Here is a 12,548-nt window from a genome sequence, read left to right as displayed (position 1 = left end):
AAGATGCAGTAAGAAAAGATCTGGAGAAAATGGGAGTGAGAAAATGGGAAATAGTGGCACAGGACCGACAAACTTGGAAGGCAATACTAAATGCGGCAAATACTCACGAAGAGTTGTAACGCCATTGATAATGATGATGATGACGTAAATATTAATTCAAAATAATTGGTATGTTGCAGAAATAATTCTTTAAATTTTATATAGACAACATAAAATTGTTCTGAAGCTATTTTCTTGTGGCATTTTAAAGTAATTACTATTTAAATGGGAATAAGCTACAATTAAAGGTTAAAGTACGTTAATGACGTTTCAATTTCCACTTCGGAAATCGTTCTCAAAATACAAACATTAGTAAATTACTAATTTTTACAATTTACTAATGTTTGTATTTTGAGAACGATTTCCGATCCGAAGTGGAAATTGAAACGTCAATAAACGTACTTTAACCTTTAATTGTGGCTAATTCCCATTTAAATAGTAATTACTTTAAAACAACATAAAGAAACAAAAAAGTACATTGAGAAGTAACTCAAAGCGGTAGCAGAAAATTAAAAAATAAATAAATAAGAGCTTTCTACGAAAACAAGAGTCTATGAACTCTTTGTCCACATATGGAAAATGATGACGATCTATTACTAAATGAACTATCTAGGGGAATAATGACAATTTGGCAAACTTATTTTACAGTAAATGTGGTTATTATTTTACAAAAAGTTATGGTAAATAAAAATGAAGTAGTAATGAAAACAAACCATGGAATTGTAGATGACCACATAGTAATAGAACTACCTACAGACCAAGAAGTAGTAAACAAAATAACGAAGTAAACGTAATAATAGCTAAAAATAACGACTGTTACGAAAGTGCAGAGAATACGATATTTAGGACACATCGAAGGAATGAAAAAAGAAATAATTCGAAAATGGTATTTTCGACACACCTAATACAAAAGAGAAGCGAAGGAAGGCAAAATGGGGTACAAAAGCATAGTATAAAAGATTGACAAATAAGTGATATTGAGAACTAAAAGTAAAAAGTGTTGGAACATTGAATTTGAATATCAAAAATTAATACTAAATGCCTTGTGAATGAAACTCCTTACCTGTTGCTTCAGCAGTCTTATTTGTTACCATTAGCAGAGTGTCCATTTCACTTTTCATATTTTTAAAATAATTATACACATTAAATATTATTTGACGACCCTGCTCTTTAATAACGCTACGTTTTTTTCCGTCCATTTTCAGCAAGATTGTTTGAAAATAAAATTATCTAATATTTAACACACACAACTTGTTACAACTGCACTGCTGCGCTACTGATTATTGAAATTATTTACCGCTAAGGCGTGGCTTAGGTAGAAATGTCAAATTTTGACCTCTGCCCAGTGCGATAATATGCAAATTAGATGCCTTCCGAAATGACGGGACCTTTACAACCATGAACTCTACCAACTGTTTAAAGAGGCACCGATCTTAGAATTCGTTGAACTTAGAGATTTTAATGGCCTGGACCTGGAATGAAGACCGAAAATTTGCCAAAAAGAGCCCTAGATAGTAAAATGCAGGGCGCAAGACCAAAAAAAAGGCAACGGAAAAGGAGTGAAGATGAAGTGGCAGCGGACATGCAAAATTTGCTAGACGTGACAACCTCGGGAAGATCGGCGCGGGACCGGCAAGGTTGGATGCATAGTAAAGGCTCGATTCGGGCTGTAGCGCCATTGGAGACAGAGATATGAACTTTTAACACAGAGTGTAGAATAGAAAGAGAAAAAAGAAAAACTAAATGCGAAATAAAAATGGTTTATCACACAATTTTCAATAAAATTATTTATAGTATATGCGTTAGTATGTGATTCTGAGTAATCTTCTTCTTCTGCTAGTGCCTATCCTCTATAGATGTTGGCTACCACAATGGCCCATCGTATTTTATTAGCAGCTGTTCGAAATATGTCTGTGGTGGTCATACCTGTCCACTGTCTCAAATTCTTAAGCCAGGATATTCGGCGGCGTCCTGGTCCTCTATTTCCTTCTATTTTCCCTTCTAATATCAATAGTAGGATTCTGTATTTATTTTCATTTCTCACTATATGTCCGAAGTATGCTAACTTTCTTTCTTTAATGGATTTCAATACTTCAGGTTCTTTTTGTAAACGTTGCATTACTGCGTCGTTAGTTATATGATGTACATATGATATTCTGAGTATGCGACGATAGCACCACATCTCGAAAGACTGCAACCGTCTGCAAGACGCATCAGTGAGTGTTCATGCCTCTGCTCCATACATAAGAACAGAAAACACATAACAATTAAGGATTTTGAGTCGGAGATGTAAGTTCAAAGTTAAATTGCAGAGAACTTTCTTCATCTGTTGGAAGGCACTCCTTGCTTTTTCGATCCTACATTTAATCTCGTATGAGTGATCCCAACTGTCTGTGATGTTGCATCCTAGGTACGAGTATGTTATTTTTTCTGTTCTATCCAATACCTCATTGTCTGCCATAAACTTTGCATCTGTATCTTGGTTTTTGCTTATGATCATAATTTTCGTCTTCCTCTTATTAAGTTTTATTCCATATTTTCTACCGATGTTAACTACTTGATCTATCAGTCTTTGTAATCCTTCAGCACTATCCGCAATAAGGACAGTGTCCTCTGCATATCTTAGATTATATTTGTTACTTCACCGTTAACAATCACGCCATCAGTCGTTTCTCCCAAAGCTTCTCGAAATAGATGTTCAGAGTACGCATTACACAGCAAAGGCGAGAGTATGCAACCTTGTCGTACTCCTCTTTGTATTGGGACTTCATCGGATAATTAATTGTCTACTCGAATCTTGGCTACTTGTTTCCTATAGAGATTGGCTATTATTCTTATATCCTTGACATCAATGTTTGCGATTCGGAAAGTTTCAATAAGCCTCTCATGCTGTACTTTGTCAAATGCCTTTTCGAAGTCAATAAAACAGGCAAAGACATCTGTATTAATATCTCTTGCTCGTTGTATCAATACTTGTATGCTAAAAAGTGCTTTGAGTAATACTTTTAACAAATTATGAATTAGACCAATTAATCTATATCAGGAGCATGTGTGGTTTTTTTACTTGTCTTGTGTATTGGAATACATATAAAGTTTAACCTTAAGAACTTCGGTAGGAGTCATCTCTTGGTCTCCATTCCAGTATCCGCCTTGTCCATATGTTATATGTCATTCGAACCACGTGACCTGCCCAGTTCCACTTCAGTGTTGCTGTTCTCTCTACAACATCAGCCACCCCTGCTCTTCGTCGTAGCTGGCTCATGATGTTTATCATACGAATATTAATAACAACATCAATATCGTTATTCTTACTTCACAACTATATGCAGGTCCTAACCTCCACAATAATTTTTCTCCAGTTTGTCCCATTTATTGCTTTCCTTCGCCAACCACGTTCTCCCATGTTTCTCATATCTTCTTCGACGTTAACAATGAAACTCTTCTTTGTCCTCTCCTTCAAAATTTTTATTGTTAATTGACAATGTAATCTCATTTGGATTCTTCTTCTTCAGGTTCCTTCTCCTATCGGAGGTTGGAAATCATCATCGCTATTTTAATTTTATTGCCGCGCTTCTGAATAATTCTAATGAGCTGCAACCGAACCACTCTCTCAAATTTCTTAGCCAGGATATTTTGCGTCGTCCTGGGTCCCTCATTTGGATACTTTTATTCAAATACCGTTATATTTTTTACAAAAAATTAACCCCGGATATTATAAGGTAACAAAAACATGTCAAATATCCTATTGTTTGCATTTCAAGACACTGTATTCTTATAAAATTTAATGTCTTACTCAGTACAAATGGTGGGAAATAAATTTTTATCAAATTAAATTTGCTATATCACAGCAAATGCGTAAATAAAAAACTTTCCTAAAGGTTTCATTTAAAAGACGGATTTTTCACACACGTTTACATTTTATCGCAAGCCATAAACTTCAAACATTTTCCAAACTTTTTCCAAACAGAAAAATTTATGCAACACAGATTCGTTATTCTGAAAATTCCACAAAGGAAACTTTGATATGTCTACAGGATAATGGAAACTGTAAGCTTTGAAGCTGGGAATGTGTTTTATAAAAGGTGTAAAAACCAGAATAGCCAACAATCTGCTGTGCAGGAACATGTCATGGTCACTAAAGAAGTACAATGGGAAATTTCGAACTAAGTATTTACGTTTTTTAAAGTATAGTATTAGTTTTTACTTATATATCAAAATTTATTAGATTTAATTTTTCATTACAATAGCAACTATTGAAGGGGATACTTAAATAAGGGTCAAAATACCAAATTAATTATAGTAAGTAGAATTTTAAATACCCAAGAAACTAATTAATTTAACCATTTATTATTTACAAACTTTGTAATTTGGCGAAACTGTTTATTTCCACATTTAACTTGTGGTGAAATTCACATAAGGGTCAGCGTTCAGGTCCAATAAAGATGTCTTAAAGATATTCCAATCAAAAATACTCTGAATCATTAAACATGCACCGTGGTATGAACCTAATTATATCCTTAGCCGTGGTCTTTAAAAGCTATTACAGAGGATCCTTAAGAGTATTAACAGTTAGAGAATAAGTCGGCCACACTCAGGCATTCGTAGTAGCCGTTCTCAACGTTAATTTCTTCTTCTTCTTCTTTGTGTGCCGTGCTTGTATTCAAGCGTGGGCTATCGTCATATTGACAAGCTGATGAAATGATTCTCGGCCGGCAGCTAGATGAAACAGTTCCTCGACCGTTCGACCTGTCCATTGTCTAATGTTAAGCAGCCAGGACACTTGTTTTCTTCCGATCCAACGTTTTCCTTCGATTTTGCCCTGAATGATTAACCGGAGTAAGCGATATTTAGGTTCTCTCATTATATGACCGAAGTATTGGACCTTTCTCATTTTGATGATGTTGATCAATGCTCGCTCTTTGTGCACGGTCTCTAGCACGCGTTCGTTAGATATGTGTGCTGTCCACGGGATTCTGAGCATGCGACGGTAACACCATAACTCAAACGCTTCTAATTTGTTAAGATTTTTTATTTTTGTTGTCCAGGTTTCACATCCATAGAACAAAGTGGACCAGACGTAGCACTTCAATACTCTTAGACGTGTGGTCAACGACAGACTTCTATTGCATAATACAGAACGCCAGTTAATAAAGTTTTTCCGTGCGAGTTCTATTCTGGTCAAAATTTCCTCGTCATTTTCAACCCTGCAGTCAATCCAGCTACCCAGATATCTAAAGTGTTCCACCCTTTCCAGGATTTTGTTATCTAATCTTAGTACTGAGTCTTCCATATTAATTTTTCCGACCACCATTCATTTTGTTTTCTTTTGCGTTGATTGTTAAGCCCTTTTCAGTACATTCGTTGTTTACAGCATTCAACAGGGTTTGAAGATCTTCTAGACTCTCTGCCAATATTGCGGTGTCATCAACGTATCTGATGTTGTCAATAATTTTAGTTAATAACGTTAATTTCAGTCTTCTGTATATCTTCTTCGGCGATTTCAATTAAATGAAATTCACTGGCTAGATCGACGCTGGAAAATATTGGCAGCGTTGTAGTTTGTCCAGAATATCTGTTACATTTGGAATTGGTTATCGGTCATCGATGGTTTTCTCGTTAAACTTCATGCAATTGACAACTATTCGCCATTAATTTTTCCTGGTCATCTGGTTTCTGGGTACGACCCAGATTGGAGATCATCAAGTTAATTGACTCGATCTAATGATTCCTTGATCCAGCATCAAAGTGGATCATATCGACTTAATAGCATGTTGACCTGGATTGAAATAACGATAAGAAAAGCTTCCTGTATCCTGTAACATTTACTTACAAATGACTAATTTTCAATTAACTTAGCCGGATTTTGACATACATTTGTACATAAACAGAACAAATTTAATGAACATTTTGCTCCCTGTTTAACTTTAAACGTATGTAATTCTTCACTACGAATTATTATTTTTTATTTTTCCTATATTTGAGTCAATGCTTTGAAATTTTTATACTTAATTGTAGATATCAATCTCTTGCAGAGCACTTTATTAAGAACAGCTTTTTTGTAACATGTTAGATAAGCTTTCTTACCATTTCTATAAAATTCGCCTTTAAAAAATGAACAATAAAAACCATATGGGAAGCACTTGAAAAGAAATTTAAAGCAAATACTACTTGGAAAAATGTTTAAACTCGACAGATGTTTTTTCTCGTATGGATAGTTAATTTTAAACCGATCTTTTGCATCCTCTAATTAAAATTTTCATTTTAATTTATCTACGTTAACTGTACCTTGTGATTATGAACAAATTATAGCAGGATTTTACTAATGGGTAAATGGTTAAAGTTTTGGCAATTCCGTTTCAGTTTACCTTTGAAACAGAATAGGTACGTAATTACCGCAGGGTCGAGAAAGGCATGTTGTCGTAATCTAGCGAAGTCACAGAAATAAGGAAACAAGAATCGTTCGAAATGTGCTCTGTCTCAATAATTGTTTTCCTTGCGAACGACAACGGATAGTAACAGTTGGTTTAAATATGGCGTGTTTAAGATGAAAGTTACAGGTGTGATCGCTCTAGAAATGAGACTTAAGAATTTAAATAGGAATAAATTTTAAAAGAAAAAAAGTTTAAAGTTAACGGTCGGATAGCTGAAACTGTAGAATATCTGATTATAACAACTAGATAATTTTACAATATCTAAATCCCCTAGGTAGACTTGTTACAAATTATTTATCATATGTTGACTAGAAACACAACCAACCTAAAGAATGGAGAAACATTGACACCAAGCAACATCAACATTCGAAAGAAATCATACAACAATTTAGTTAATTTTTATCTACACTATATAAAAGAAACAAACTCACATTTAACAAAGACAACAAGAAAAGACAACAAAGATACAAATAACTAGCTGTCAAAAATAGTTTAAAAAAATGAGAAAATACAAAGAAGAACAGATATAAGTTTCTCAGCAAAATTAGCATATATAAAAGAACCCATATTTGTCAAACCAAAAAATTATGAGAAAACATTAAAAGAGGCCAAGATATCAAACCTAAGAAACTCTAGAATAAATGCTGTCATACAAAGACATTGTTTGATAGTTGAAGCATGCATTATCCCCTAACTTAAGAACAGTTACTTGACTTCTTTAAAATATGTGAGGGTTCATCACCTACTAAATACTGTTGAAGTATATACTAAAAAAATATTAGAAATCACAAATTTACTAACCGAAATTTACCCTTAAGTTAAAGACAAGAAAATAAAAGCCGATGAAAAAAAATTAAATATTAAAACAAACAAGCGAAGGCTACCATATCGTCCTATATCATTAACATATTCTTTATGTAAACTTATGTAAAAGTCAAGAAAGTCAAGAAAATAGTAATATGGAACCTACAACACAATGATCAACCTACCATCGAACAAGCTGGCTTAGACTAGGCAGATCTACAAACGACAGCATTAAAGATCTGGAAAACGCTATTCATGAAGCTTTTAAAAATAATCAAGCATGTATGGCAATTTACTTTGACATAACTAAAACATTTGATACAGTATGGAAACAACGTATATTAAGTATTATAAAAAAATTGGGATATCAAGAAAATATATTGGCCTACATAAACAATTTTTTAACTCAAATACTGTTTCAAGTTCGAGCGAATGGTGCTATATCCTATCTTAGAGAACAACAAAAAAGAATCCCACAAGAATTGATTATCAGTCCTACTTTATTATTAATAGCAATACTATACGATATAATAAAAATCATTGCGAAACCTCTTCAGGCAAGACTATATGCAGATGACCTATTCTTCACATTAAAGGTCAGAACATAGACCAGGCCAGGCCAAGTACCTAGATCACCAAACTTGAGGTGCCAATGTTAAAGCACTACTTATGTTTTATAGATCCTTAATTCGTTCCAAAATTGATTACGAATATGTCGCATATGCATTTGCCAGCACAACAATGATAAAACTTTGGATACGTTACAATAACACCTTCCTAAGGATTATATTTAGAGCATACAGAACAACTTCGATAAATAGCATACAAGCTGAAATAGATGAACCAACGCTAGCTTAATTACACTTCTAAAGTATAAATCAAATAATTACAGTACATAACATTTTAGAGGTATCCATGACTAACGACTCTTCAAAGTTTAGTCTCCCATATTCCCACAGAATTTATCGTGCAATAAAACTACTCAACTCAAAAGTTTATTTAAAAATCTTTTATAAAAGGTATATCATTAAAAAGACCCTTTTGGGCTACATCACAGAAGTTTTCGGACTAAAAATCTATCATCAGTGTATTACCAGGAGTATATGAGTGAAGCCACTAAATATTTGGGTAAAAATCCTTAAAATAGTACAAAATTTATTATTTGTTACATTTTTGTTAAAAAAGTAAGATAAACAGGAAAACTATCGCAACCTATCAAATATGAAAATGGCATTAGACAAGGAGATTCGCTGAGCCCATTAATATTTAATCTGATAATGCATGAAATCATAAAAAAAGAAGAGGATATAGAATGGGAGAAAAGGAAATAAGAATAATATGCTACGCCGACGACGCCATAATATCAGACGAAAATGAAGATGGCCTACAAAGATTAATTAAAGAATTCGAAGATACGGCGCTCATATACAACATGGAGATCTCAACAGAGAAAACTAAAAGGATAGTGATATCAGCGGAACCGAGACGATGTAAGCTAGTCGTAAATAACAAAATAATACAACAAGTGATGGAAACTGAATACTTGGGAATAAAACTGTCAGGCTACGGAAAAGTGGAAGAAGAAGTACAAAAACAAGTGAACATGGCAAACAGAGCAGCAGGATGTCTCAACAACACAATCTGGAGAAACAAATACCTCACAACGGAAACGAAAACCAGGATATATAAATCAACAATAAGACCGATAATGACGTACACAGCGGAAACAAGAGCAGATACGGCGAAAACACAAGGACTACTGGAAATAATGACAGAAAATAGAATAAGACGAATAGCAAGAGACAAATCGCCAAATGGAAGAAGATCATTGGGACGACCGAGGAAAAGATGGTCAGACAACGTCAATTGATGCTAAAAACTGAAGTAAAACAGACATTAAGCCTATTTATAAAGTAGGAAGAAGAAGAAGATTTTTGTTAAAAAGATGGTGTGATGTTAAAGTTTTTAACAGATACCATGCACTGCAACGGGGGTTGCTGCTGACCCTGAGACAATGTCTCTGTATGGATTCTAGATGGCAACTGACAAGAGTTTGAAAAGATCAATCGTCATAGAACTAAGTACCATTTATTAAGCAATCTTAAAGACCTTTTAAGATGAGTAACCAACATTGGAAGAAACGATAAACGTCATAAAACGGAATCCGCCTGGAATCGTTTTCCGAGGAGATGATCGGTAAATACCAATGTGGCTTCAGACCAAAGAGGTCAACTATAGACCAAATACATATGTTAAGAGGTATACATGAAAAATGTGTTGAATATAACATACCTATTTACAACTTGTATATCGATTTCAAACAGGCTTTTGATGGAGTAGATCGACAAAATATGTTAAAGCAACTATCTATGTTAGGGATATCCAATGAGTTAGTTAAACTTATACAAATGACTCTGGAGGGTTCCAAAGCTATGATGAGAATAGATGGAGATATGACGCAGGCCTTTGAAAATGAAGTTAGACAAGGTGATGCCTTATCAACAACACTATTTAATCTAACTTTAGAAGCTGTTGTTATAATACTAGATATAAACGGCCGTATTAATACAAGATTAATGCAAATATGCGCATATGCGGATGATGTTGCCGTAATAAGCCGCAACAAAAGGGTATTAAGCGAAAAAGTTATAGAACTGAAACGAGAAGCTGCTACGTTTGGTCTGTATATAAATGAAAGCAAAACAAAATACATGAAGTGCACAAAATCGAATCAACATGAGAATCTGAAGGTAGACAACCATACCTACAAATATGCCTCCACTTTTCCCTACCTAGGCTCAATAATAAATGACAACAACAACATCAGTCAAGAAATACAAGCACGGATTCTTAGCGGTAATAAGTGCTTTTATGCATACAAAGACTTAATGAAAAGTAAGTTACTGAATCGTGAGTCTAAGCTGAGAATCTACAAAATAGTAATTAGACCAGTGGTCACATATGGATGTGAAACGTGGACCCTCTCAACCACTGATGAAAATCAACTGAGAATATTTGAGTGCAAAATACTAAGGAAGATATTTGGACCAACCCAATGCAGCGATGGTTCGTGAAGAATTAAAATGAGCTGGATGAACTAATGCAGAGCGCAGATATTGTCAGATTTGTAAAATCACAAAGACTAAACTGGCTTGGTCACCTAGAAAGAATGCCAGATAATCGAGCTGTAAAAGTAGTCCAGAGATGGAAGCCCCAAGGAAACAGAACAAGAGGAAGGCCGGATAGGAAGATGGATAGACGACGTAGAGAGGGATCTTAAAACCATGCTTAAACAAAGACTTAATGAAAAGTAAGTTAGTGTATCGTAAGTCTAAGCTTAGAATCTACAAAACAGTAATTAGACCAGTGGTCACATATGGATGTGAAACGCGGACAAGACAAACATCAAGAAACCCCCTCAAGAAACTTCCCCGCTAATTATCAAACAGTTACAATAAAAACCGAAGATCACCCATCATCAGCAATACAGGATATTTTGAACTATCTTTCCCGAATCATTAACTAATAATTCTTGTACCGGCATGTAAGTAGTATTTTGTTTTTATAATTAATTACAATTCAATAGATTATCTCATACCAATTTGTGGGTTTTACTTTGTCTGCTTAATCAATTTTATTCACATTAATAAACACAGACATCTAATATTGACATAATTACGGTAATTTTTTATCTTTATAAGACAGCACCCTAATACGGGCTTTTTATAATTTTAGCATTTAATTTACTTTGTACCGTTTGACCTGAAGATGCTTTGCAAAGTGCAGAAAGCGAAACCAGTCGTTTTGGTAGTAAAATTAAATTGATTGTGAGTAAGTCTCATTTTATTTCTTTTACCTAAATAAAATTTTAATTTATAAAACAGTTTTTAACACAATATGGACATAAGGCAACGAACTGTGGGGCTGTAGTAGTAAATCCTATATTGCTATAATGGAAAGATGTCAATCAAAAATCTTAAAAGCAATTGTTGATGCACCCTGATACGCTACCAATCAAAGAATCTATGAGGATCTCAACATCTCAACATTTCAACATCTCAACAGTAAAAGAAGTAATCCAGCAAAAGATATCACAATACATTCAAAAAGTGAACATTTACTAAAATTCATTAATATTCGCAATACCTTAACATCAAGTTATCAGAAGATTAAAGCGTCCAGTATCATGGACATGTGAATCTCTATTAGAGGGGACCATATCATGCCATAATCACGAGACAGGAAACTCGTCACATTATTTTATAGAATACATTATAATAGAATAAGTTATGAGAAAAAAATTAGGTTAGGTTTTTAGAAAGTAATTTTTTAAAATATTTTGTGTAAATTTTAACATAATACAGTCTAATATGTATTGTGAATTGTATTGTAAATATTATAGACATTATGATACACTTACCGACAATGGTTGCAAAAATAAGAACACCCGCCAAGAAATCCGCAACAACGAACAAATACTCGGCGTCGTTCTCAGGCACTGGGGTTTCACCGATAGTAGTCAAAGTCAATGTCGACCAATAGAAACTATAAATATATTGTCTAGTGAGAGAAGCATTTTGTGTTCCATTTAAATTGTACACCCAGTTATCAGACCCGAAGCCGATAAAATAACTAATAGCAAAATACAAACAAGCGTTCCAATGTATTAACACTAAAATAGCGAGCACCACTTTGCATATTCTAAAAACGTTTGGATAGTTAGTGTCGGTTTCTGTTCTTTCGAACCACTCCCACAAACGGGGTAATTTAAATAATCTATTTAGTCTAACTATCACCGGGCACGGCACTGTTAAATCGCATTCGAATGGTGGCCACCAGATATACGCCAGATCCGTGGGCAGCACGCACAAGATGTCCGTCCTCCAGGATTTTGATTGAAGGTAGTGCGCTCGCAGCTTCTGCGGATCTGTCACGAGAAGACCTTGTTCCAAATAGCCTGCAAAGAGAAAAATAATTTTATTGGAGTCGTTGATGCAAATAAGGGCTTAGGCACAAAAAGCAATTAATTCTGTTCTTCGAAACGATTCAATTTAATATAGGGTTTTTCTCAACAAAAATAAGCGATGATTGATTGAAATATAATTTAAACTAGATTTACTAAACAAAATAGCAATTGTAGATGAATAAATTAAACATGTAAAAGTTAATCGAAAGTTAAATCTACAAAGTAGATGTTGTTTAAATTTTTATGCAGAAATGCACAAAATGTTTAAATTTAAGCTTAAATATAACATGAGTGTTTTTTTCTGTCAA

At 34.1% G+C, this 12,548-nt stretch overlaps 1 protein-coding gene across 9 annotated transcripts in view; it reads right to left on the bottom strand.

The window, feature by feature from the left end:
* CngA (Cyclic nucleotide-gated ion channel subunit A) overlaps window positions 1–12,548 on the bottom strand; it is a 277,163-nt gene that overhangs the window by 126,780 nt on the left and 137,835 nt on the right. For all 9 annotated transcript variants that reach the window (XM_072529249.1, XM_072529253.1, XM_072529254.1 and 6 more), the window contains one exon: window positions 11,695–12,231. In XM_072529249.1, coding sequence (XP_072385350.1) covers window positions 11,695–12,231 — 537 coding nt within the window. The remainder of the gene's footprint in view (window positions 1–11,694; window positions 12,232–12,548) is intronic.

This window comes from Diabrotica undecimpunctata, chromosome 4, assembly GCF_040954645.1.
Source record: "Diabrotica undecimpunctata isolate CICGRU chromosome 4, icDiaUnde3, whole genome shotgun sequence".
Classification (NCBI taxonomy): domain Eukaryota; kingdom Metazoa; phylum Arthropoda; class Insecta; order Coleoptera; family Chrysomelidae; genus Diabrotica; species Diabrotica undecimpunctata.
The sequence above is the reverse complement of the archived record's forward strand: the minus strand, read 5'-3'. Positions and strand labels throughout refer to the sequence as shown.